The sequence below is a fragment of the Enhydra lutris genome, unplaced genomic scaffold, assembly GCF_002288905.1.
Source record: "Enhydra lutris kenyoni isolate GAN:26980312 unplaced genomic scaffold, ASM228890v2 scaffoldscaffold25, whole genome shotgun sequence".
Classification (NCBI taxonomy): domain Eukaryota; kingdom Metazoa; phylum Chordata; class Mammalia; order Carnivora; family Mustelidae; genus Enhydra; species Enhydra lutris.
The window spans coordinates 27,042,752-27,069,680 of record NW_019154109.1 but is presented as its reverse complement, the minus strand read 5'-3'; the positions used below and the strand labels follow the sequence as shown (position 1 = coordinate 27,069,680).

At 51.0% G+C, this 26,929-nt stretch overlaps 1 protein-coding gene across 2 annotated transcripts in view; it reads left to right on the top strand.

The window, feature by feature from the left end:
• The window catches only part of LOC111151138 (carboxyl-terminal PDZ ligand of neuronal nitric oxide synthase protein), a 262,208-nt gene that overhangs the window by 197,346 nt on the left and 37,933 nt on the right, over positions 1 to 26,929 (top strand). Inside the window, exons 4-5 of one of the 2 annotated variants that reach the window (XM_022508925.1) lie at positions 1,655 to 1,713; positions 21,429 to 21,537. In XM_022508925.1, coding sequence (XP_022364633.1) covers positions 1,655 to 1,713; positions 21,429 to 21,537 — 168 coding nt within the window. Of the gene's footprint in view, positions 1 to 1,639; positions 1,714 to 21,428; positions 21,538 to 26,929 lie in introns of both variants that reach the window. The other variant, XM_022508926.1, reaches the window with a different exon arrangement.

Genomic DNA, 26,929 nt, shown 5'->3' with positions numbered 1-26,929 from the left:
GTGAACATTTATACTGCATGTTTAACACAGGCATCCAAATGATGAGTCACTTTGCCTTGGAAAAACCTAGGTGTGTGCAGTGGAAGCCCCATGTGTGCCAGTAGGCGCGTATAGGGCTGCTGGAAATATGATCCACTAGTCCTTGCTGGGCTAAGAGTATCAGCCCTGGAATGCAGAAATGGACGTGTCTCTGCCAATCCGACCACCTATGAATCAGTAAGGGATTCAGGCCAGAGGACCAGGTTTCAAGGGGGACGCTGGCAAATGGGATGGGTACAGACAAGGTCAGCTAGGGTTGCGAGAAGTCTAGAAGCCTGGTCTGGTGAGGACTCTGCTAAGCCGGGGATGATTTAGTATGAAGAAGAGGGCCTGGCCTGGCTGTATGTCTACATCTGGAGGGGTCTCGTTGAGAAAAAGACGCAGGCTCCTTGTTTCAGTGTTTGCGCTGAATGGGCCATTTGTACATGAAAATCTCGCACGGCCGAGCGTGGCCATTCCAGGAAGGCAATTTTTGAAAAACTAGTTCTTGAAGCAGAGTTTTCTTGTCTGAGACAGCGTCGGTGTTGAATGCTTGTAAGCCCGTCGACAGGCCACCTCTGTGGGCCGGATTAGGATTGACTCAGACTTTGGAGAGGAAGCGGCCCGCGTAGGCAGTGCTGTCTGCTGGGCACGTCCAGGGTTGTGTGTGAGCAAAGCTGCTGGACACATGCTGCTTCATGTCTCTGAAGGGCCTGAACAGGGTCTCCCCCGGTCCCTGGCGGAGGCCTGTCTTTCCACCCCGGTGCTTGGAGGGCCACCACCCTGGGTGCAGAGAGCACTCACGAAACAGCCATGGAGTCCACAAAGGCATTCTTGCCTTCACTCTGCTTGACCCTCTTTCATGGAGGGAGGAGTGTGTTCTTCCCCGGTTGTCCTGGACAGCCCTACCTCTGTGGCCAAGGCCAGTGCAGGTGCGGCAGAGGTCCCTGTCCCTGCACCTGGTGGTGGGGGTTGGGGGGGGAGGCCTGGGAGGATGTGGCGGCTGCTGTCCTGGTGCTTCTTCAACGCCCGGGGGTGCTTCTCACCTCATCAAGCACCTGGGGTCTCTAGGACAGCCCCAAACCCTCTGTCCTTGTCCTCATGCCCAGCTGCCCTGGGATCTCCTTGGCACTCACAGTTAGGTTCACGGGCATCAGGACTGTCCTCTTGGGTAGCTACAATGTACTAATAACCTCGCCAGGCGGGGGTACCACCCGCTCCCCTCTAAGGAAGGGGGATGGGAGCTGGCTTTCCCACAGCTCTGCCTCCTCCCATGTGTTCCTCCTCCTGCTTCCACTCCTCTGGAGTGACGTGCAGTCTCTTTTTCTCCCCTTGGTGTTCTCTCCGTGAAATTTTGCTTTGGAGTCCACTTGTGGTCCTCGGAGGGGTGGCAGCCTTGGCTCCCACCTGCCCTGTGTGTCTCGGAGGGAGACTCTCCTTAAAGTGCTCGAGGAAGCTGCCTAGACTAGACAGGACATCTCCCACTTGTCCTTTGGAACCCTTAGCCCCAGGCCTCTCAGAAGTCAGGCCAGGAACAGACGCATGTGTTTGCGTAACCATTAGTAGCTTACGTGTGCCCTGGTTCTGTAGCGAAGGACAAGCCTAACTTATTCATTTACAGCTTCTTTTATTGCAGAAAAAGGAGTGGACGTGGGATGAGAGCAAGATGCTGGTGATGCAGGACCCCATCTACAGGTAAGAGCCCCGTCCCCCGCCTGCTGGCCCCTGGAACTGTCGGGCTGGTGGGGCCAGATAAATTCAACTAAATTTCTGCTGCTCTTCCCTTCTGGACCTGCTGTTTCTATACATGTAAGTAAGTACAAGAAGCACATCCACGTTATCTTTCAGGCTAAGAGGGAAATGCTTCTTAGGCTCAATTGCACTATCTAGAAACGAAGGAGGATTTCTGCTTGGTGTTTAGTCCTCATCTTTTGGTGGTCATTTGAGACTTTTCCAGCTCGTGTTAGTTTTATCTTGACTGAAATTTTATAATTGCCTATCTGTTCACCCCTGCGCCTTCAGAAACCGAGCGCAGATAAAGGGTTTGTGATCCGGGAACGCAGAAAGTCACACGTATAATCTCTAGAAATTGCCTTCAGGAGACCGGTAGGATTCCTCAGAGGTTAGATATGTGCTCCCTGGGCAGAGGAATATCTGGGGGTCACAATCCCGAGCGCCAGGGCCCCCCTCACACCCACTGCGGGACCTCGATTCACCTGCATCCCTCTGGTGTCCTGGACTCTGCTGAGCCAGCCCCACCCAGCGCACCCCTAGCTCCTTCCTGTTTTCTTCACCGGCAAAATGGGTATCAGCTCTTCCTTTGGGATTTGGGGGAACCCAGAGTCAAATGACTTGCTTCGCTGGGCAAAGCAGATAAAGGTTGGGACTCCATTGCCGAGTGGGCAACATGGTGGCCCTGCCTTCTAGTCAGAGCGGTTGCCTGGGAAAGGGAATTTCCATTCACTCAAGGAATTATACAAACGCCAACACCCGCGGGCCGGGTGTTGTGCGGGTGATTCAGTGGGTGACTCGAGTGAGTCAGTCATGGTCCCTTACTCTTGGGGGGTGTTAGTCTGGAGGGAAGCCCGTCACTGAGACCCAAGACCATGTGTCTGACAGCGTGAATTTCTTTCTCTGGGTTCCTGTTGTACTTTCATATGTTTGTGGAAACAAGTGTTATCGTGTGTTACTGTCACTTCAAGTCTTTTGCTGGTAGACTATGAGGCTCTTGCAGGTGGAGAACTGTGCCCGACTCACTCCGTATTCCCAGCCCTGAGCCAGTGTTGGGCCCAGATGCATCATTTAATAAATGTGCGATGAGTGGTTGGAGAAATGCACTCAACTAATATCTGAAAATTAACTTAAGTGTTACAGTGATTCACAGGAGGGAATGATCACTTTCTACTTGAGTGATAAGGAAAGGCTTCGGGAAACAGAACACATCAGAACTGGGCTTGCAGGATATGAATGGACGAGCCCCTGTCATTCTCCTTTTGTAAAAGGAAGAATTTCTGGGTGTGTTGTTGTTTGTTTTCCCACAGTGGCACCCTGCGCATACAAAGCCAGCTCATTGTGAATGCTGCTCAGGGACTTGAATCAACCTTTCTGGGTTGAAAGAAAAGACTTTCCCCAAAGTTTTAACAACATAATCCATACAGGATATCAATTTTAGGTCTTATAACAGCTTTATTTTGAGGTATAATTGACCTACAAAAACGGAGCATATTTAACGTGATTAATTTGGTGACTTTTGACCTGCATTCACTTCTAAAGCCATGACCTCAGTCATGATGGTGAGTCTCTGTCACCCCCACAAGTTTCTTCGTGTGCCCACTTGTAATCTTTTCCTCCTACCCTTTCCACTTTCCTGTCCCATCTCCCTCCCTCCTGCCTCCACATGCCCAGGCAACTACTCTTCTCCTTTCTGTTGTTCCAGACGAGTTTGTGTTTTCTTACAATTTTGTATAGAGTCGTACAGTGTGTCCTTTTTCTGGGCCTGGCTTCTATCATTAAGCATGATTATTGTAAAGATCATTACTTGTCACTGTACATATCAGTGGCTTATCCGTTTTTATTCCTAAATAGTGTTCCATCGCACGAGTATAACTCGATGTGCTCAGCCATTCGTATGTTGGGGACATTTTAGTGTTTCCAATTTGGGGCTATCACAATAAAAGCTTATATGACTCTTCAATACAGATGTGTATATGGACATACACTTTCATTTTTCTTAGGTGAATACACAGGAGTAGAATGATTACATGGTAGGGTTTTTTTTTTAGGTTTCTTTTTCTTGGTTTTTTGTTTTTGTTTTAAAAGATTTAATTTATTTGAGATTGAGAGAGAGCACAAGCAGGGGGAGCGGCAGGCAGAGGGAGAGGGAAAGCAGGCTCCCTGCGGGGCAAAGAGCCAAACGCAGGGTTCGATCCCAGGACCCCACGACCATGACCTGAGCCGAAGGCAAACGCTTAACTGACTGAGCCAGCAACGTCCCCCTATTTTTGTTTTTTTTTTTAAATGAAACTGCCAAACTTTTCCAAAGTGGTAGAACTTCTAGTGGAGTTTGAGACCTCCAGTTCCTTCATATCTTTGCCAGCATCTGGTATTGTTTGTTTTGTTTTGTTTTGTTTTTAGCCCTTCAAATACATGCGTATTAAGATCTCACTGGGGGTTTAATTTGCATTTCCTAATGACTGATGACCTTGGGCATCTTTTCATCTTCCATGCCATTCGTGTATCTTCTATGAAGCATCTGTTCAAATCTTAACCCATTTTTGATTGGGTTGTTTTGTTTTCTTACTGAATTTTGAGAGTTCTTTATAAATTGTGAATTCATATCCTTTATCAGGTGTGTGGTTTGCAAATATTTTCTCCAGGTCTGGCTGGGCTTCCCTCTCTCTTTTTAAAGATTTTATTTATTAATTAGAGAAAGAAAGCATGTGAGAGAGAGAGAGCACAAGCAGGCGGAGCCTGAGAGAGAAGAGAAACCGACTCCATGCTGAGCAGGGAGCCCGAAGCAGGACTTGATCCCAAGACGCTGGGATCCTGACCTGAGCGGAAGCAGATGCTTTACCGACTGAACCACCCAGATGCCCCTCAGTTTGTTTCTTTAATATGCTACGAGGGATCTATCAAAGCTTTCGTTCTTCCTCCTGCAAACAGGTGTCCAGTGGTCCCAGACTCATTTGTTGAGAGATTGTTCTCCCCCTGCTGAAGGAGCTCTGGTGAAAATCTGCCCTCCCTCTCCGGCTAGTTTGTTTCGAACTCTTTGCTCTGGTCCGTCCACCCAGTTGCTGATTTTGATGTCAGAATCCAGTGTCAAGTTTGTTGCAGCTTAATAAACATCTCAGGTTCAGTAGTCTGTCTTCTGGCTGTTCTTCTTTTTCAAAGATTTTTTTCAATGAGCACCAGTAAGATGTAGCTTTTGCCTTCCCTTTACTTTTAAGAAGAAACATGCTTTTTGGTGTGGGGTGAAAAACATCAAAGAAATCTTAAACTTTAAAGTTAAGTGTAAGTGTCCAAGCACATTTTCATCCACATCCCTGGTGTGCCAAGGCTGTTGGACAGAACAGGACTCGGCCTGAAAAGTGAAAGCTTCGTGTTTAATTTCTCCTTATTTCAGATTTCACTTCCTTGGTTAACGTGCTTACTTTACCCTTTCTGGTTTAATGGGCATACTTTTTCCCCCCAAAGTTAAAAAAACAGCACTGGAGTGGTTGTACCATTATAGAAGTCCCTGTGCCTTGGAAATGCAGTTCCCCTGCCTTGGTGTCTTCTCAGTCTTACTGGGCACTGGAGGAATAATCAGTCCCCCGAAGATTTCTGATTCTAGGGGCCAGATATGTAAATGAAAATCCTTCTTTTTAACCAAAGGCAGTAAATTAATTGACCTGAAGCCTTCAGGGGCCAGGCTGGCAGTAGTTCTCTGGTTTTGAGTGTAAATGAGCAAACCAGGGAGGGTCCCCATAGGCTACCCAGCCAGTCCTCAGAAATGTCATTAATTAACAGGCAAGTAGTTGATGAGATCAGACATGAGAGGAAGTGTGGTCTGGTTTGGGGACCTTGTCTTTGAGACACGCTTTGATTTTGAGCAAGTCCGAGATCAATTATTCAGGGCTAGCTGGGGAAGGGAGGCAAGGATGCGTGGAGAGCTCTGTGTGTGGTGTTCGCTGTGCTAGGCACCGAGGAGAACAGTGGTTAATCAGTCTGGGGCTCATCAGAAGCCAGAACTCACACCGTGATTTAAACAGAAGAGTTATAAACAATTATTCGGATGTAACAAAACAGTATCTTTAAAATGTAAAGAGTACTCTGGGGGTGCATGGCTGGCTCAGTTGGTTAAGCATCTTGACTCTTGATTTCAACTCAGGTCATGATCTCGGGGTGGTGAGATGGAGCCCCACGTCGGCCTCTGTGCTCAGTGGGGAATCATCTGCTTGAAGGTTCTCTCTCTTGCTGCACCTACTCTCTCTCTCTCTCTCTGTCTCTAAGTACATAAATCTTAAAAAAAAAAATATGGGAAGTTAAGTGCCAAATCTTACAACGTATCCCCTCATACTTTATTTTTGGGAAAGTGGGGTAGAAAAACCCCCGAGGCTGCATTTCTAGAGGCTTGCAAATAAGTGAAAAGAGGCAGCCACCCTAAAAGAGAGCTAAGGCTGAAGGCAGGCTGGCATTCGGGAAGCGGACTATACAGCGAGTCCTCCAGGAGCTTCATCAGAGGAGGGGGGGAAGAGTCCGCTGGTCTCTCGGTAGGGAAAGAAGGGAGAACCACGGTGCCACAAACTGGAAATGAGCAGTGGAAACCAAGCAACTGTACGTTTTTAAAAGCGATAATACCCCTTTGAAGGCAGAAGGACAAGATCCCATGGGGATTAAAATAGAAGGTTTTAAAAATGTGTATAATTTCTAAGCATTATTTTCCTAATGGAACCAGATACTACCCTAACCTGTAATACACAGGCGGCATCCCATAATTAGGAGGGAAGATAGACTATGTAGTAATTACTCACCACTGTCATTTTGGGGAGCCACAAAATCTCTCGGGATTCTTAAAGGTCTCCAATATCCAGGCTGTCCCTGCAAAATCAGATCAAGACGTCCCCGACAGAGACGATCCTGCTGTCTAAGTTCCCTCCCTTCAAACCTCCGCATGCCCAAGTCCCCCCTCAAACCCCGGCACATGTTCCCCTGGCTCCCTTGTCACGGGAACGTGGCAGGGCCCCAGGTACCGGAGTCCTGGAAGGACCGAGGAGGAGGAGCAGACCTGGATGCTCGTACAACAGGTCTCCTTTGCGCTCTGTGACATTCAAGGACGGCATCTGACATTGTCCGTGTGTTTGTACCATTGAGCTCGTCCCTCAGGAGCCTCTGCTGGGCTCGGAGCGGGAGCTCTCTCCCCGACGTCTGCTGTCTTTTCTGAGCCAGCTTGTCTGAGGGATGGGAGTGTTTATGGCTGCGGCGAGTCTTGTTTCATGTAGAGATGATGCTTTTATTCCCTCTAGTGCCAGAACATTCCATGGTCAGTGCCTCTTCATACACATGCATGAGTAGGAATTACTCAATTTTATGCATGGTGAAAGTTACGAACTAAGAGGGGAAAGGGCGTATCTTTCATGCTATCTGGCTTCAGTTCGTTCCCCAGGGCCGCTCTGCAATCCCTTATTCACCCCGGTACTAATTCCACTCTGTGCTGCATCCTTCTCGCCCGCTTCCACCTATGGGCTCCATACACCCTCCCCTCCCTCGGTGATCCCCGTCTTCCATGTCGTGGCCCACCGTGGCTCTGTGCCCTGCCCCCCTGTGTTCTGGGCGTGGCTCCACTTGTGTCTTCCCCATGGGCCGTGGCCAACCCTTCCCCAGCCTCCCCATCTCTCCCTGCCAACGTATTCTCCCTCCTATCCTGAAATAGCCTCCCTCAACCCTGCCACCCCGTGCAGGAGCACATCTGTCAACCCTCAACTCTCTCCCAGGCCCGGTGCTTGTCACCCTAAAGCTCCTTGCAGTTTGACTTTCATTTCCAGTGCTTGGCAGAGACTGCGCGATCCGTGTTTACTGGCGCTCGCCCCACCTCTCCAGACCCCGCGCACCTCCTGCTGCTTCTGCGGTGCCCCCCACCCCCTGCCTTTCCGTTCTCCCTTATTTTGGTGTCTCTGCCTGCCTTTCCTTTGCTTTCAATCTTACATAGTCTTGTTCCTTCTTTATCTGTTCCCATCCTTTAGCTTTTCTCGGAAGCAGGCTCTGCACAACCTGCCTACCTCGTTGTGGGCTTGACAAAGTGCCCTGAGCTTGGGAAGCCTCAGTATTCACAGAGGACTTGGGGCAGCTGGGTGGCTCAGTCGGTTAAGCGTCTGCCTTTGGCGCGGCCCTGATTCCAGGCTCTTGGGATCAAGCCCCGCATCAGGCTCCTTGTTCAGTGGGGAGTCTGCTTCTCCTTCCACCTTTGCCTGCTGCTCCCTCTGCTCGTGCTCTCTCTTTCTGACAAATAAATTAAAACAATCTTTAAAAAGAAACAAATTCAACCAGGGCAAAAGAATGGCAGATTGCATCATAGTAACTCTAAGTGCGAAGGCAGGAACCACTGTGTTTTGTGCACGGCTGTATCCCTGGTGTCTGCAAGGGGCCACGTAGTAGGGCTCCACAGATGCGACGTGACGTAGCTGGGGTGCCTGGGTCCACTCATTGGTGCTGAAATGTCCATTTCAGGTGGCCAGTAAGCTTCCGTATTTTCTCGGTGGCCTTCCGCTCTGCCCTTCTTGGCAGCCTGAATCGCAAAGCTGGTAGGTAGCAAATAGCAGAAAACCGAGGGCACCAGCATGAGCAAAGCCGGACCTCTGGCTCGGGGTCTCTGTGCCCAGCCTTAGACATCTTTTACACGAACGATGGGAGATGCAATTAGGCCAACTTTAGAAAACGTCACCTAATTAAACTCTGTCTACTGGGAAGGAAATCACCCTGTGGAGGGAACACCAGGGGAATAGAGAAACCAGGCCTGGTTCCTGTTCCACTTCTAAGTGACTGCTTACTTTGGAATTCTGTTTCTGTTTCATTTTCTCCTCCTCACATGGGTAAAGGGAAGGCACCAAGGGAATCTGCAGAGCGCTGACGAGGCTCTGGTGGGGGAGTGTGGGCAGAGCAAAGCCAGCACCCCTTCCCTTGACCCCTTTCGCTGCTACCAGGTAGACCCTGGCCCGGGCCCCGCCGTGGGATGGTCTTGATCTTTCCCGGGGCGCACATACTTCTGAGAGTCTGACGCAACTGGATCCTGTCCCTGGAACAGAGCCTTCCTGTGCATACTTGCAGAATTTTGAATTTGTGGGCACTTTGTGGACCACAGAGGCCTGTGGTTTATCATTTCCAAGGTAAGACCTGCGAGTGCCAGTAATCGTTGTCAGTTATCTGTGAATATTTTGCTTCTCAAGCAGGGAAGGTTTATCATTAGAGGACCTTCTGTAGGAGGATGAGGGGGAAAACCTACCTTGCTTAATAATTTAGTGTTTGAATGACTCATGGGGTTTATTTTGTCGGCCCAAGTGGCATTTGCCCATTGTTTAGAGGCGCTGCCTCTTCAGAGCAAGCCAGTCTTGTTGGTGGGTTTCCAATCACGTAAAGGGGAAGGAGTTTGCATAGGACGAGCTTTTTGGTACGAGCTTTAGGTGTTTTGGGATTCACTTGGATGTGGGAGGGTTGGCACAGGGTCTGCGTGTGACACTGGGATGTAAGGGCCATTGTGTAGTCACCCTTCACTCCAAAGGCAAGTAAAGATTGCCCTTGCTCCAGAACTGTGGCCCTTGTCTGATGAGTCCTAATAGACAGTGTCTATTATCGTAGTCAGATGCTGTCCCAGCTCATCCCACAGTGGTCCCTTGGGCATTCTACACCACACATCAGTCCAGACGCTGTGTGTAGTGCCCTGTCTCTCGATTCTGGCTGGGAAGCCCTCTGGGATCCCTCTTGCATCTTGGCATAGTTAGGAAAAGGTGATGCACTACTGCTAAGAAGGGTAGAGCTAGTCATGAGCCTGGGCTGCTTTCCTGCTAGCACAGACCTCAGACCGTGGAGATGAGGTTGGCTGGGAGATCCAGAGGGCTCTGCATAGAGTTCAGGAAATATGGGAGGAGGAAAGCTAGGTTGTCTGTGAGTCCCCACAGCCTTTATTGGGAGACCCTGAGAAGCAGCTGTGGGGAAGTTCCAGCCTTTCTCAATGGCTGGTGGCCATCATGATCAAACCATGATTAGTCAAGTCTTCTGGGTTCAGTTACCCATCTCTCAAGTTCTTGAATGAGAATTCCAAGGTTTGCTGCATCCACGAGGAATCCTTTCCTGCTTTCAACCCCGCTCCCATGGTGGAGATCTGATTTCAATTCTTCTTTGGAACCCAGGGCTATCTAGTCCTTAAGTTCATCCTGTTCCTCTGTCTTCTAGTTCATCATAGGAACTACATCTTACTCCTCTTTGTGCTCCCATGACTGCTATCTTCATGTAATTGTGCTCAGTACATGTTTGTTAAATGGAACTGATTTCTTATTAAATCTTTGCAAAATTCCCAGGAGATGGGTACCTTTTCTATGGACTTTTATCTAGGGTTGATTGGATGGATGGATGGCTGGATGAAGGAATGAACCAACCAACCTGCAGACCTATGTTGAGAACTGAATGCCACCTGTATTTTATTTGGAGAAGGGGATAAAAAAATAAGAATCTTAACATCAAGAACATGCATGACTGTTCAAAAGGCAGCCTTGCCCTTGGGAACACCGAGGATCCAGAAGTCATGTGACCTTGCTCAGTTCTGCTCAGGGAGCTAGCGAGCCGTGCTGTGGGATTCACCACAAAGCCAAGGCCACCTTTGAAAATAGACTCTTTCCTTCCTCAAGGTGGCAGGAGACGCCAGCCCTGTCCTCTGTTACTCCTGCTGCGGGGGGGAGGGGGGCATCTTTTTCTGTGCATCATCTCGGTCTTTGACTTATGTCTTGTCCAGTTTGTTACCGTTTTTTACTGATAATTCAAAACCATCCAAAGGTGGATGGGAGGAGAGAACCCATAATAAAGGGTAGATGTGTTCCTCTTGGCTTTAACAATAGCCTCGATAAAGGGGTCTTTGGAGGGGAAGAGCAAGAAGAGCCTCCGAAAATAACCCCTGATGGGTGCCGTCTGCACGCAAGCATATCGCTGCCCCGTAGTTTTTGCCCCATTTGTTTTGCTCTAAGCTTTTCTTGCCAGGATGTCTCCTCTCCCGTTACCTCTTAATCGTTAGGGGATCCTGACTGCTGGGGCTGGGGTATCGCGGGTGCGTGTCCTTCCTGGAGGAGCTGTCCTGGCGGCGGGCCAGCGGTCCCATCTGCTCTGTCGGTCCTGATGTCCAAACACGGGTGAGCACATTGTGTATAAACACAATATATGAACACAAACCTCTATCTTTATGTTTGTAAGAAGTTTTTTGGTGTTTCGTTTTGTTTTGTTTTTTAATATCAAAAAAGCTAAATCCAAATCCCTCCCAGTTGCCTTTGTTCACTGGTGGGAAGGACAGAGCCCTCAGGAAGCAATTAAGTCTGGCAGTTGCCTCACACATCAGGACGGCCTGGCCGCCAGGATGCCCCGCCACAGAGAGGGCGACCAGCCGGGGCAGGCCCAGCGCAGCGCTGGTGGCTTCAGGAGGAGTGCCCTCCTGACTGTCTCCCCAGACCGGCTCTGCACCCAGACCCCATCCCCGGCTGTCTTGTCTGCATCTGGAGACGTTTTCCCTCTCTTTTCCCCTGGATCTTGAGGCTATTTCTGTTTTGTTTCTTCCTTTTTGAGCCTATAAGTAGGCTCAGGTTTTGCCATCAATAGAGCAAAGGCGCTCCCGGAGCCCGCCTTCTTAGCTTGTCCTTTCCCTGCCAGACTCTTCAGGGTAATTGCTCTTGGGGTGTGTGTTTCCAAAACCCCTGCTCGTTGCTCAGCTCATTAGATCGGGGCTTCTGCGCTCTGCACCAAGCCCGCCCTGGCCGCGGTTGCCAGGGATGTTTGACTTGCTAATCCCTGGCTCTCCGCAGCCTCCTCCTCACCTTCTATCCCTCCAGGGCACTGAACACCGTGGACCTTCCCTCCTTCTGGAGACTCTCTCCTCCCACACTTGTGTGCTGGTTCCTCGTGTTCCTTCTCTTCTCTCCTCGTCTTTTCCTGCTGTGTTTTTTGATGGCTCCCCCTCTTCTGCCCTTTGTTTCAGTCAATACCATTACCAGGATTCTCAGTGAGCCTGAGAATTCTCTTCCTTCCCTACCTGCTACAAGGAGGGATCTCCTGCTTCCCATGGCTGCCGTCGCCCTCTGCATCCTGGTGGCTCCTAAGTCTGGGCCTCTCTCCTGATCGCTTATTTCTACTTATCTCACCGGAAGGGCTGTCTGAGTGCTTTAGTCACCCCTTAGCGTTGACATGTTCAACACCACTTCCCTGTGCCCTCTCCTTTTCCTGCTTCTGTGTCCCATAATCTAGTTAGTGTTTTGTCTGCCCAACTCAGAATCTTCCTCCTCCTCCTCCTCGTCCTCCTACTCATGTCCAGGGAAATGGCTCTGGAATCCATGTCCTGCTACCCGTCATCACTGCTGCTGTCTTAGTTAGAGCTTCCCCTTTTCTTGCCTGGACTTCGGGCCCACCAGCCTGGTTGCCCAGACCATGCACTGCCCAAGTCCAGGCTGCATCAATCCCCCGCCCTGTGCTTGGCATCTGACTTCCCAGTCCCACAGACTGTTCGTATGTCTGTGGATGAGAAAATAAAAAGTTGACCACTAGAAGGCTTGCCCAGTGTCTCACAGTTAGGAGCAGCAAGACCAAGACTGGAGTCCAGCTCCTCTGCCTGCAAAGGCCCCGGTCCCAATTCTTCCTCTTCCCCCATGCCTTCCATATTGTATAGCCTCTCCTTGGCCTCCCTTCTTCTGCTCACGTCCTCCTGCAGTCCGTCCTCCCACCACCGTGACTACCAACTATGTCACTGCCCTGTGTAGTCCCCCATCAGTGCCATGAGCACACAAAGGGACAGCTGGGCTGTCCTCACCTCCCTCTGCCCTTGCCTCCTGCTGGCCCCTTGCATGTGCTGTGTTCCTGGTGCCAAAGCACATTGTGCTGTTTCATAACTCTGGGCCCCCAGTTTTGTTTTGTTTTGTTTTGTTTTAAGGGAGAGAACATGTGTGTGAGTGGGGAGGGGCCGAGGGAGAGAGAGAGAATCCCAAACAGGCTCCATGCTCAGCGCAGAGCCCGATACAGGGCTCAGTCATGACCTGAGCCAAGACAAGAGTCGGATGCTTAACCGACTGAGCGACCCAGGTGCCCCTCACCCTTTTCTTTGACTCCGTGCCTTTCTCTGGGCAGTTTCCCTTGTGAGGGATGTTCTCCCTTCCCCAGTCTGATGGCTGGCTTTCCTAGGCTCATCCAGATCTGCTCCCCACCAGGCCAAGTGCCTGCAGGCTGGTCTGTGTGTGCCATCCATGGGCTGCCTCCCCGTCACGAGAGCTCTGCCAGGTGGTGCACGGTTCCTTCTCTGGGCTCTGGCAGCCGCCTGCTGTCCCACTTCCGGGGCCCTGGGGTGCCAAGGGCTCCCTTGGGGACTGTGCTGTCTTCCTCTCTCCCCGTACTCTGCCCCCACCTTTGTAAATAGTCCGCTAGTGCACGCACCTTGGGTGACTCCTGTGATTTTTTTCGTGCCAGGCCCCAGCCTGAAGCATCCCCCTCCGTAGTCCCCATCACCACCCACCTCTTCAGGATGCTGCTGGGACAGCAGCTTCCAAGTGCGCCCTTCCCGGGAGCAGGCAGGCTCTGCGTCCCCCACGTCCCCAGGGCTCTGCTCCTCAGTCTGTGCTCACCCCACTGTGGAGCACTACGAGCTCCTCGAGGTCAGAATCTGGATCGGGCTCCGTGCTGCCTCCCGAGACAATCTGCTGTGGGGCCGGGGATGGGGTGGGCAGAGTAAGATACATGTTCCTTAGACTAAAATTACGCTGAACCGTTCCCAGGGCTCGACACTGCCTCAGCTGCTGCTCTTGGGTAGTGGGGAGACAGCCAAGAAGAGAGAGCTTGTGGCATCATAGCAGGAAGAAAAGAATTCTCAAGCCAGGACAGTCTGGCTTCACGACCTTCTCCCATCCCCCAACCCTGGTGCCTGGCTTCCTTAGTCCCCCCAGCCCAGCCCTTCCCCAGACTTCCAAAGTGAAAACAGAAGGACATTAAAAAGTGATTGGGAATTGTAATGAGATCAAGGATGTGTCCGCTCCGCCCCCTCAACCCCCCATTTTGTTCCAAGATCTGTTTGTGACATGGAAGTAAAGATACATGGTTCCGTATAATTAAAAAAAAAAAAGAAGAAGAAGAAAAAGAAAATAGGGGATCGTGATTGAGAGGGGGCTGTCTTGGGACAGATTGTCCTGGGGTGTGTGAGGGGTTTGGGTGTTGATGCCGGCCCCACCACCACATTCTCTTATCCTTGAATCCTGAGATGATGTGCCTTCAAGTGAGCTGTGATTCGGACCTTCTCTGATGTAGGATCGGGAGGTGGGTCAGAGGAATCAGAGAAGGAAAAGTACCTGGTCATGCCAGCCAGGCACCCCAAGCCCTGGAAGGGGAGTGGGTGCTCTCTCCTCGCTTCCTGTCAGGCGCATGGGGGTTCCCGTGCTGAGCAAGTGATGGGGGAAGTGGGGGTGGATTAGAGCAGAGGACAGAGTGTGTCATGAATCCCATGAGTCCCAGGAAGCTCCAGGTGGGTCATTTGAGGACTGACTGCCTTTGGAAAAACTAGGATGAGCATTTATAGTATTCCTGGGTTGGTCTATTTGAAGAAACTCGGGTGGAAGGTGGGCAGGCGGGGATCGCAGAGAAACCAAGCACCTCTCCCCCGAGTGTCCCCTGGAAATCTTACCCACGTGAGGATGAATTTATAGGCAACCAGAGAGAACCTGTGAAGGCATCAAGGACTTGGGAACATATCTGGAGTAAGGAAATTCAGAGTTTCGAGGTGGCCTCAATGCCTAAAAAGATATTAGCCACCACGACAATCTAGTAATCAGAGGCTATTTGACGGTCGGAAGGCAGGTTGTGTAGAAGTTGAGGAACCTGGCTGAGACGGCTGGGGTTCAGATTCTGGCTCAGAATCTGTCATGGGTTGGATTGTGTCCCCTCAAAAAGAGAAGTCCCAATTGTAACCATTGATACTCGTGACCCCTGGCTTCCCCTGGACCATGCCGTTGGGGTGCAGGTCTGTTAAGACACGGGACATGGGTGATGTGTCCCAGCCTGGGGACAGCTGTGAAGTAAGCAGTTTCACTGTGGGACCAGTTCATGAGTTCATCGTTGTCCCCTCATGCCAGAGAGCAGCCTGAGAAAGCATCTGAGGGGAGCAGGCCTCACGTCCAGAATGGCTAAAATGAGGGATGGAGAAGACAGAAATGGAAGGAACTTCTGATAGAAGAAAACCAGCCGAAGTGATAGAGAGCCCCGGGAACGCAGCGGGAGGAAAAGCTAATCCGACTGAAACAGTAATGAGAGAGAAAAATGATCACCACAAAGGTCAATTTTATCTAAAGATTCAATTAAAACTCAGAGGCATGGAGAAAATGTGACAAGCAGGGACCAGAGTGTGGACACATGTTCACGTGGCAGGGCTGGCGGGCTGAGAGAGACACACCAGTCCTTGGGCGAGGGGCACGGCGGGGGTGGGGGGGCGCTCGCTGCTCTGACCCTCATGTGGTTCTGGGAGCAAAGCCCTGGGGCCTCCCTCCAAACCAGCACCTCTCCTAAAACTGCCCCCAGGCACTCGGAGGATAACACATTCATTTGGGGGAGGGTGGCTGGGCTGCCGGGGGGCGTCCTTGCTCCTGCGGGGTGGGAGTGAGGTGGGATTCTCCCAGGACAGAGCTGTCCTCGGCAGGTCTGACCCAGCAGGGCGGTTCTGGTGTCCCCTGTGCTTTTCACCTCGTGCTTTGTTCTCTCCCAGTGCTTTGGCCTTGAGAAGACCGACTGGGGGCGCCTGGCTGGCTCAATCGGTGGAACAAGCAACTCTTGATCCTGTGGTTGTAGGTGTGAGCCCTGCATTGGGTGTGGAGACGATTCAAAAATAAAATCTTAAAAAAAAATAGAAAGATCCCATTGGGTTTTGTGTCTGCCATCCGCAAGCTACTCGGTAGCTTGTCGTTCCAGCCACGGCCCATTCCGCTCCGTCCTGGGGGGTGTCTTCTGGGTTAGGAACGCCCACGGTTCTGAGAGCTCAAGAGGAGAATCTCTGCTCCCTTCTAGCTCGAGGCCCCACCACCCCGCATGGTGACATCAGGGGCCCAGGGGTGACTTCGCTTTGTTCTTTGACTCGCAGGCTCACAGTTTAAAAGTATTTCTACAGCACGTGGGTTACAGAATATTTGCCCATCCCCTGTCTCGCCCACTCTCCATCTGCCCGTCCCAGACCTTTACAACACTCTGAGAGAGATTTTTAGTCTCATTTCAAGGGTAAGGAGAGCAGGAAAAAACTGCCCGAGGCCCCATGTGTGGTCTAGAACCCCCATGTGTGGTTTGGGCTGCGGCAGGCCCCAGGCCGGCCAGTGAGACCCTCCCCGCAGGCTGTGAGCAGAACAGGGTGTGGGGGCCCGTGTGAGGGGCTCCCCATCTGTGGGTCTTGGGTTGGGGGATGTGTACACAGACTCAGGAAACCTTGCTCGAAACTCTTCATATTCTCTGTAGCCAGTAGATTCCAAAATCAACAGGCCATCCCCACAGAGACGAGGGCGGGGGACGGAGCTCTCACACAGGGGGCCAAGGCCATGCCGGTTTCGAGGTCGTCCTATCAGAGAGAAGGACGGGGACAGAGTAACCCGGAGGCTGAGTGGCAGGAAGGGATGAGCACTTGTGGACACAAGTGCAATGTTAACTGATTCCAGCTCGTCCCATAGAGGTGAGCTCACGGAGAAAAATCATGGTGGCTTCCCAGATTTTTATACCAGCTTCCTTAAAAGAACACAGAATGGCAGGCAGAACTTAAAAGCAAACATGAACGCAGAGGAGCAGCTGCGATGGACTGAGCTTCCGGGTGCAGTGGGCTCTAGGAAAGGGCTAAGGATGAGAGAACCGGCACAGGGGATGGGAGCACAGGCCCGGAGCTGCCAAACCTCTCTCTGCATCTGCCCGTTCCATTTTTCTACCTCCCTCCCTTTTCTTCCTTCAGTGCAGCACGATCCAATCTTCAAACTAGAAATGCTAGAACATAGGAGACTTACAAAACAACGTTTAAAAACCATGAGGACAAAGGTGTCCCTTCTTAAAGTGTGTCTGAGCCTCAGGTACTTGGGTCCTGAGGTCCTAACGAATGAGATGTGAAAAGGTGGCCAGGACGAGACATTCCATGCCACTTTTTAGGAAGGAGGAAAGTCTGGGTCCAGGGATCGCACACTAGTGAACTCCTCCAAGAGATCATTACGCAGACAGTCTGTGAGAGCTCGGAAAAGGAAGTAGTGGTCACCAGGCACCAGTGCTAAAAACCAATGACCCAGGTATGCTTACACACCCGCCCTCGAGCGCCGTTGTACGAATTGGCTTCGAGCGTCTGAGCTGACCACAGTGCGGAGCAACAGTGAGATCCTGTCACGCTCAGCGAACCCTGGAATGTGATTCAGTTCTGTGTCCTTGGCAAGAGTCCCTGGAGAGCTGAGGGGTGTGCAGGAAAGTTCACAGGGAAGAGGGAACTCCTGTTTGCTGAGCAAGCAACTTGATGTGTGCTGGGCGTTGTGTTAAATATGGAGAGTGTGTGTGTGTAAATACCGATTAAACTGAGGATGGAAAGGGCTCTGTCAATGGAGGGGTTGGCCTGAGGTCAACAGCTGGGAAGTGGAAAAGCTACGACTTGAACCCAGATCTTACTCACCCGCAGCACTCCGCGCAAGCCTGTTGGGGCCGTAAGCCATGGACATGGTGCCGTACAAGAACTGTGGAAAGAGGGGGTAGCGGATCGCTTTACCAATGAGCACATGAAGCGTGGTGGCAGTTTCCAAAGATCCCGGAGGTTGCCCTGTGGACAGAGGATTAGCCTTGTTCTCTAAAGCCCCAAAGGGTGGAGGTAATAAGGCGCTTACTGTCCCATAACCACTTGCTGCTGGGAGCTCCCCTCTCTGGGTGCATTCCTCCTCCGAAGCCCGGGCGGAGAGGCAGTGCTGTGATCGTCCCTGGTTCGCCGGCGCAGAACCATGGGGAGCCAGGATCTCCAGCAGGTCGGCTGTCAAGCCCGGCCGGATATCCGGGTCTGTCCCACATGAGGGCCGCGTGGGTCTGTCCCCCACGAGGGCCGGCATTTGTTTCCCTCTGCTGCGTTCCTGTTGGTCGATTTCTAATCAACATATGCAAAAATGCCCAAGTAAAGAGAAGCTCCCAGAAAGGGAGTCCTCTACTGGGAGTGAATCGCCCTTTGCTGACACATCCTGAGGGGCGGGGACGCTGGGTGGGATCCAGGCCTGATGACCCCCCAAAGTGTCTTTGTGCTACTCTGTTTTTCTTCTGTGCTCTTAAGGGAAACAAGTTTACTTTAGATTACTAGTCGAGGAAAGGAGGTGTTGGTGGTGGGTCTGCTGTTCCTTTAGTGCTCTGTCAACCTGAATTCTGTGACAATCTCCACATCTAGTTTCTCCAAGATCCCCTTTCTATTTCAGTCATTCATGGTAAGTTCATGAATAGAAAATAGAAGAGTTTATTGCTATAGCTTTGAAGTGTAACAGTTCCATTAGCAGGTGAGAATTAGAACTATGCGAACCTGAAAATAAAAACAAGAAATTTGAAGGGAGAACAGAACCTAGTAAAACCTTAGTAATCATCGTTGCAGTATAATGAGCTACTTTCTTACCATATAGTGAACTACTGTGGTATCCCACCTTTGGTAATTACACAGAAAGTTGAGAAAATCGAGATGCTTTTTGGAAGCAGGATCAAAATGGCACCAGACTTCAGGATAAAGAAGAGGAAAAAGTCTTCCCTCATTCTCCAGAGCACTCATGTTGGTCTCCTTCCCTCCCCTGCCCCTAACACACAAAATCACAGTTCTTCTTTAAAAAAAAAAAGATTTTATTTGTTCATTTGACAGAGAGAGACACAGCGAGAGAGGGAACACAAGCAGGGGGAGTGGGAGAGGGAGAAGCAGGCTCCCTGCTGAGCAGGGGCTCGATCCCAGGACCTCAGGATCATGACCTGAGCCAAAGGCAGACGCTTAATGACTGAGCCTCCCAGGTGCCCCCAGAATCACAGTTTTTAAGAAAACCATATGAATAAATAAGTGTTCTTGGAATATGTTTCTAGACCTGGAAATTTGGATCTGGCAGCCTTAATTTGTTGGTTTATTCACTTCTTAGTGAATGAGGTCCCTTGGAAAAACTTCGTGCTGCTTGGCTGTGTTGGTGGACACTTGTCTAAGCTCTGACTAGCAGACATTTTGGGTTAGCTAGAGGTTATCTTTTTTGTTGTGGTGGTGGTTATTTATCTTTAATAAGGACACTGTACCTCTCTGAACTCACACGTAGCACCACCTGCCGTTAGTCCCCAGGGGCTGCCTCCACACTCGGCCGCCCTCCGATTTGCTGGAATGTGCTTTGTCCAGCAAGGGAACGTTAACCTCCCTCGCTGCTGCTCCGGCCGCCTTCCTGGTCTCCGTGCCCTGTCGGTAAGCCACTCTGCCTTCATACCTGCCCTATCCGTTGTAATTCCCGTTCTCAGTCCATAGGGCATTGCCTAGTAATTAAAAACTCAAAAATGGAAAGAGTTTTATGTGTGATTCAGCTGAGCTAACCAACCTTACTTCCTTGGTTCGGGGGCAGGGGGAGTGAAAAACTAGACAGACCACATCACAGGTCGGGTGCTCACTACCGATGACTCGGTGCCTCCCTCCCTCCTCCACGAGCATTAGGAACCTTCCGTGTGTCCATTACCATGCCGGCGCTGGGGGCAGCAGGAGGTTGTCCTTTCTCCTTCAAGGAGCTCTAGCGTAAATGTTGGAGTACAAGGGAGGTGCTGTGGTAACGGAGAGCCCAAGAGGGTTCATCAGCTCCTGTTGGGAGCATGGGGTGGGCAGGAAGCCTTCTCTGAACCGCGTCTTGAAGGATACTGAGGCTGTCAGGTGGAAAGGCAGGTGGATGTATGTGACTGGTTCTGAAGGGCTATGTAGGTCAGGACTGTGGGGAAAGACGAAAGTGGGAAGGTAGCCATGCTGAGGAGTTTGGACTTGATTCTGAGGGCAGTAGGAAGCCTTTGTGAGGTTTTAGAGGGAAATAATGAGATGTAGTTTGTGTTTTTAAAAATACCACTTTGCTAGCAAGGTAGAGAATGGGTTGGCCCTAGGGGAGCTAGGAAGCAGAGAGAGATGCTAGACAGGTTGCAAAAATCCAGGTGAGAAAAGAAGGTTCTGTGAAGTAAGGCCGTACCGTGGAGGAGAAGGAGAAAATACATTTCCAAGCCGCAGTGAGGAGGTGGGCTGCAAAGAACGGGGTCGTGAGCAAGAGATGACGGAGAACAAGGGAGGGGTGGGTGTGGCTCAGGCTTCTGGCTTGATGGATCCGGGGCCCTTGTCCAGACGGGGCTTGGGAGAAGGAAGGCCCGGCTTGCTTGGAGAATTACGAGGACGCTCATCAATTTACTGGGCACTGGGATAAATTTGAGACGATTCAGAGACACTCAGTGGGGGGCCACCTAGAAGGATTGCTGTGGGGGCGGGGCTCGGTCTCAGTAAGGATGGAGGAAGAGATGTTTTCTGGGAATGAGGAGAGGGAGGTCCCACAGATGCGGCCCTGATTCTCCCCTCCCCTGTCCCATGCTGACAGCGCTCAGACCCGGCTGATCCCGCGGCAGCCTGCCCTAGACCCCTTCAGACTCCGCCAGTGGGGGCCTTGCTTAGGACTTTCCCCCTTTCCACAGCCTTCCCTCCGCCTTCACTCTTGTCCCCAGCAGCCAGAAAAGAGCACCAGGAAGTGAGTCCTCTGCTCAGAAGAACCCATCCCCAGGGGTTCCTCTTCTCCCCTGGAGCGCATGCTCTGACCTTCCAGGGCCCCCATGTGCTGGCCTCTGGCTGCTTCCATGACCCTGTCACCGAGCCCACAAGCTCCATTGAAGCCACCGTGACCTCTAGCCATTCTGTGAACGCTTCCAGCACCTTCTGGATGCCGCAGGGCTTTCATGGGAGCGGCTCCCACTTCTTGCAGTGGTGTTGCCAGGGGGTTCCCAGAGAGGTTCCCTATGCTCCGGCCTCTGCCTCTCCACAGGGTCTCCCCACCACCCGCCCTGGCTAGAACAGCCGCCCCACACACACTGCCCCCCGTTCTGCCTCTTTTTCCTTAGAGCCCTCGTCTTGTTGATGGAGATCCCCTGCACATGAGCTCTGTGGCTTTAGGGCTTTTATCTGTCCTGCTGCTGGGATAGCGCCCGGCCCGCAGTGGGCACGTGGGGGTGGGGAGATGGGCGGAGCCATGGAACGGTCGTGTAGAGGCCGTGGTCCTGCTGGAGAAGGACTCTGATAATGACACAGACTGTCTTCATCTCCCCCAGCGGGGCCCGCGTTGCAGGCTCCCCTACTCCCCTTGTCTGGATAGACCCATGGACAGGTGTCCAGAAACTTGCCCCCATTTCCATCAGTAGGATGTGGACTCATTGCTCTGATAAGGATGGTAATGATTTTTTTCCTTCTAACAGACAAGCTCCCAGCACAGATTTGCTGCCTAGCAATAGCATGGGGTCCATGTCCCGTCCATGCCCCCACTTCTGAATCCAGAGCTCACTGAGGGGAGTGTCTGGTGCTTTTGGAAAGTGCCGGCTGCCTTCGTAGGAAGAGGCGAGCTCTGTCTTCCGCATGTCCTTCAACAGAATTTACCTTGTTGGAGATTTGAACCTAATGCAATCTTCGGTGCATTTTTCTGTTCCTCTTCGTGTAGGATCTTCTACGTTTCTCATGATTCCCAGGACCTGAAGATCTTCAGCTATATCGCCCGAGACGGTGCCAGCAACATTTTCAGGTGTAACGTCTTTAAATCCAAGAAGAAGGTAAATGGGCCATCTTTGGTAATTTTTTATTTTCCTCTGACAGAACCAGAATAACCTCCCTCCCCAGTGCTGACCCCTCCCCTGTTGTCGGAGAGGCAAGATTCGAGGTGGCTCTGCATGCGTGACATGCACAAGCCCTCTGAGCAGTCTGTCCGTGTCCCTGTGTAATGAACTTCCCCTTCAGTTTCATCTCAGCTTTGTACTCCGTGACACACGGACATCTCGAACATTCTTGGGCCAATGGTAAGGGCTCTGGAACAGGACAGGTGGATCGCACCAGAAGTGTGGTAGGCAGGAAGCATGGCGTTGACTTAAGTGACCTTCCATCATATTCTGAATATCGATCAGGGGTCTACAAGTCATGACATGTGGAGGCAAGTGGAGACTCTGTGTGCGAGGTTGGCTGTCCTGGGTGGTTATTTTGGGGTTGTAACCTTGATGCTTGAGTAAAGGCAACTTTGGCAATTTGGTAGATGCTTTTTCTATCTTTTCTCCAGAATTTAACACAAAACAGGAGTTAGAAACCTGGGGTCTAGCCCCTCCTCTCTACTAGAGCCCTGAGAGATGTTATGTGGGGCACTATCCCCTATGGGTCTCCGCTTCCTTGTCTATAAAACAAGGAGGTGAGTCAAAAGCAGAGTTTCCCACAACGTCTCCTGGAAAATGTTTACCACCCAAAATGTTCCATGTCAAAATTATCCTCTTTGAATTTGCTGGGAAGTCCTAAAGTTCGAGAAACTCCTTAACTCTGTTTAACCCAGCATCTCACAAAACTGATTTGGCCACGGGATCATGTTTTTGCCTTGTAATCTGTGTAATCTCCTAGGAGCTGTTTTTCTGCAGAGGGGATTTTAGAAAACACTTTCTTTATGCCTCTAAGATTCCTTACACGTCTGCTGGTCTGGCCACAAAGCACAGAGCATGGCTTTCTGTGAGGACAACTTCCAAATCCCTTCCTGGGGACCCCTTCTTTGATGCTGTATGACTTCGTAGACTATAAAGCATCTTTAATGGATTTGTAGGGACTGTGTCAAGTAGGCCCAATCAGGATAATACGTGACAGGGCCGTGATTCACTAATGTGTGTGTCCAGTCCCCGACCTGTCCCCCGTGCTTTACTAATTTACCTTCTTCCTCTAAGGAGATTGGTGCCCTTGGCCATCTGTTCCCAGGCTTTTTAATGCAGATCATGGAATTTGGATAGAAGGACCTAGAACTGGAGAGGTGGAAGGAAAATGCGCAAGTTGCCAGACTTCTAGATGATGGTACAGTGGAGGGAGAGTGTGTAAGTGGGGCCGAGTCAAGCTGCGTATTGAAGAACTGGTAGGAAGAGGAGGGAGAGGGGGGCAGAGAGAAGCCAGGGGGGCGGCGGACAAGCACGGGGGGCTTGGGAGGGTAAATGGCTCTTCTATAGTTTGGAGGTATAAGGGATCTGGGATATGCAGTGTTCCTGAGAATTAAGAATTGGCTCCTCCATAATGTGCTTTGACAGGTGCAGCTAAAGACTACGATCCCTTTTAATTCATTTTGAATGCCCCACTGTCCATCCGACTTCCATTTTGTCTAGAGACTGGACCACGTGGGCCTTGGGATTTATTAGAGCTACACACGGCATGTTATAATTTACCAAGTACTTTAATATCTAACCTTGTTTGATTCTTCTAAATCCTCTGTGAAGAAGTTAAGTCAGGTAGTTTTCACCCCCATTTCCCCGATGACTAAACGGAAGCTCAGAGAGATGCAGTGACTTGCCCGTGGTCGCCTGAAGAGGCACTGGCCGGAGTCAGAATGGAAGAATTTTGAGCAGGGAAACCTAGGGTAAGGGTATCATTCCTTCTGTTTGCTTTACCATCAGATCTAGCAGAGTGGCACAAACACAGTGGGGTCGTCCCGTTTCTGCCAAAACCTGATTCGGGGAGCAGGGCCTACTGGGACTTTGACCTTGAAGCGAAGCATGGAATTAAGTTCTTATTACCCAGTGACAAGCAGTGGTAGCCCGGCTCCCTCTCAGCTCAGCTTTTCCCGTGTCTCCAAGCTCTCGGGCCTCATTCGGATCTGGCTCTTCTATTTCCCATGGCCCTTTTTCCCTTAGCTCCTGAGGTTGTTACTCTCAGAGGAGTGGGTTCTCAGGCCCCTTGCTGGCCTGCAGCCACGCAGCTGGAAGAATGCTGTCCCCAGCCTGTGGGGCGCGCTGCTGCCCAAGTGTGCGTGGAAGAGCCAGTGAGGAGAAGTGAGTTGTGCAGGGAAGCCCGCAGACGGGTGCGCGGGGGACCCACCTGCAAGGTTTTGCATGCTTATCCCGGTGAGCCTCTGGGGACGGTGATTTGTGGTTTTGTAAAGCGCCTCTGGCCTGGGGAGGTAATAGTTAGTTTGGGTGAGAGTTTTAATTGGCCAGTCATAGGAACTTAGGGGGTGGCGGGGGTGCAGGGACTCCATGCCCTCAGGAGACGTGTCTTGCAGGGATGTTTTCAGAGCATTGGAGGTCGATCGGGAGATCTCTTGACTGGCAGTCAGCAGACCTGGCTGTTCTCCAGAGCCTTTGTGTTGATCACAGTGTAGAAAACCCACTGATGAGCTCCTTACTGTGTCAAGGGCTTGGGGTATCACTGTTTGGATCACACCATGGCCCCAGTGTGGGCACCCAGGGCCCGGACAGTCTCCTCATGTGATTCCTGTTCACCCTGGGGAGCAGAGCTGTCTCTCCTGTGGGTTGAGAACAGGGGTGAGGCGTCTCTGCTGTCTTGTTGGAGGCCCCCATCTGCGCCCCCACACAACCGTGATTCTGGATCTGGGGATCCTTGTGCAGGTTGCTCACGCATATGGCCAGCGTGGTTCTCCTCTTGGGTTCTTGTCAGGAGCCAGACAGCAGAAGACTGTGGCAAGCCAGCCTAGCACCTGCTGGTCACCCTAGGACCCCAGATCACTCAGGTTCTGGCTTAGAAGGAAGTCATCTGTTTTGTTTACCTGCTATGCCTGTGACTCTTCTAAACTCTCTATATGTAAGTTCTCTTACGTCATTCCTGCGGCAGGTGTGTGAGATAGGCACTTGTCCACTCTTCATTTTCCAGATGGGAAAACAGGAGCTTAAGGGGCATAAGTCATAACAAGTGGGACTGAGCCCAGAGAATCTGACTCTTAACCACTCCATTTTACTGTTTTCCATCAGGAAGTTGCAGAACAAGGAGTAGCCTTGTTCTCCAAGACCTGTTTGCAGTGAGATTCTCCTGCCCTTGTCATTTGTGTACGGAGAGCTCCTTAACTCTGAATGACCCAAGGCACTCTGACATAGATTTCCCTTTTTTTCCTCTCACTGTCTTTGTGGGGTAGGTACTGACTCCATCATATAGTTGGGGAAGGAAAGGGCCCAGGGAAGTAGGTTGCCATTGGTCGCACAGTGAGTCAACAGCGCCGCTGACGCTAGAACCGGGCCTCCCGCCTCCTCACCCCGAGCTCCAACCAACCTGTGTTCCGTGAAACTCGTAAAAGGAATGTGAACTCCTCCCCCAACGAAGTGCGATGAGAGGCATCTCAGGAATGCCGGTGGTTGTGTGTGGAAATATCCGATCATCAGGAACAAGTTCTGTGTGACTGGGAAGGATTGCCAGGATGGTTGGTGGACGTGTGTCTGCAGAGGGGGTGTCTGTCCCCGTGTCATTGAGGCTTCTGCAAGAAAGGAAGGCTGGGAGCGGGGCTTCTCCTTGCCAGAGCATCTGGTGGAGATGTTTCCTAATGACCACGGCATCCTCCTTCCCCCCTCTGGAGCGTTCGATGCTAGTATTCATGTGCAAGGCCTCTTGCCTCCTGCGTGGTCTCTTGACCTCTCCTGTGCAGTGGCTGTCGCCCTCCTGTCTTTTCCTCCTGCCCCCAGGAGGATGAGGCTGTCAGCCCTGATTAAGTGTGACTGTACTTAATAGTACAGTACGTGAAGTGTTGGTGATTAACAGAAGCTGTAGGAAGCTCCGTTCTCTTTGCGGGCAGCTCCTTGAAATCATTTTGCCTGCTATCACAGCTCAGCCGGTTTGGGTTAGGAGAAATGATTTCCTCCTGTAATGCTGTCACCGTCAGACGAGGGCCCACTGCTGAGAAGTCTCACAGTCTGTCCTTGATCGCTTGTGATAGACTTGGAGCGATGATGACAGTCATGGGCTAAACAGTAAGTCACTTGCGCCACCAAGTTTAGGATGAAGGAGAGGGAAGTCTGACACTCAGGGAAAGAGCACGTTTTTGTGTGTCTTAAATGCTGGGGTGGTGGGATGGAGTTGGGAAGTCAAAATAGAGAAACCACAGGTTTCAGAACTCATCTGGTCCACACCTCTCTGTTTATGGATGAGGAACTCGGCACCTGGAAAGGTGAGTCAACTTGCTCCTGGTCACCTGGGTGGTGAGTGCCAGTAGCGAGGTTATAACCCAGCCTTCTTTCCTCTATGGTCCTATGGTTCATGGACTAGCAGAGTACAAGGAAGAACCCAGCAGTGTACTGGAAATTTTAAGATCTCCTATGTCCTATCGATGTCAAAACTCATACTCACTTTGAAACCAAACTTTCCCCATAGCGAGCAATATTCTGGTGTCCCAGGCACTGCCTCAATCAAATTATAGATCAAGTCCATTCCATAACCTGTTGGACAGAATCCTCACCCATCTCCCATTTCAGAGCCTTCTTACCTTGGATCTTTCTCTGTGTTGAAGTCCAAATATATTTTTTTTGCTTCAGCATTGTGAATTCTGTACACTGCAATCATTTGATAGATATAAGCTTAAATCTTTTACTACAGTTAAAAAAAAAGCACATTAAAGAATCATGATCTTCAGTTCTATTTTTTTGTTGCTGTTCAGACTCTGTGGTAGTTCAGGTCAAGGTAAGGGAATTGGACTTTATTGCTGCGATAGATGAGAAGAATCATGACCCAGGGGCCATTCTGGAACTGACTTATTGGACTTCAGTCCCCTAGAATTCAGAAGCACGTGGCAGACAGGTCTCAAGTGTGGGGGGCGGGGGCAGTAGATAAGAGTGGAGAAGAAAGAGCTGTAGACTAAGGAGGAGTGTGCCCCACGTCTCTCCCTTCTTACTGTTGCCTTTGCCATCTTCGTATCCATGATGAGCACCTGCTCCTCCCTTTCCTTGCTTACCCGAGGACTCATTTCATCATCTCCAGATTGTGAAATACACCTTCTTCCAGGACAGTGAAAAGCAGAGCAGTGCCCAAGGTCATTCATTAAGTCAGCTGCAGAATCAGACAAATAGATACCAATCTTCACGCGTGTGTCACACTCGGAAGATTCCCCATGTCAACAGGGCCAACCAACAACAGGGAAGAGAAGCTAAAATCATGACAGGCTATACTTTTTCCCTGGATCAGCCAAGTACGGGGGCATCAACCTTTTGATTTCTG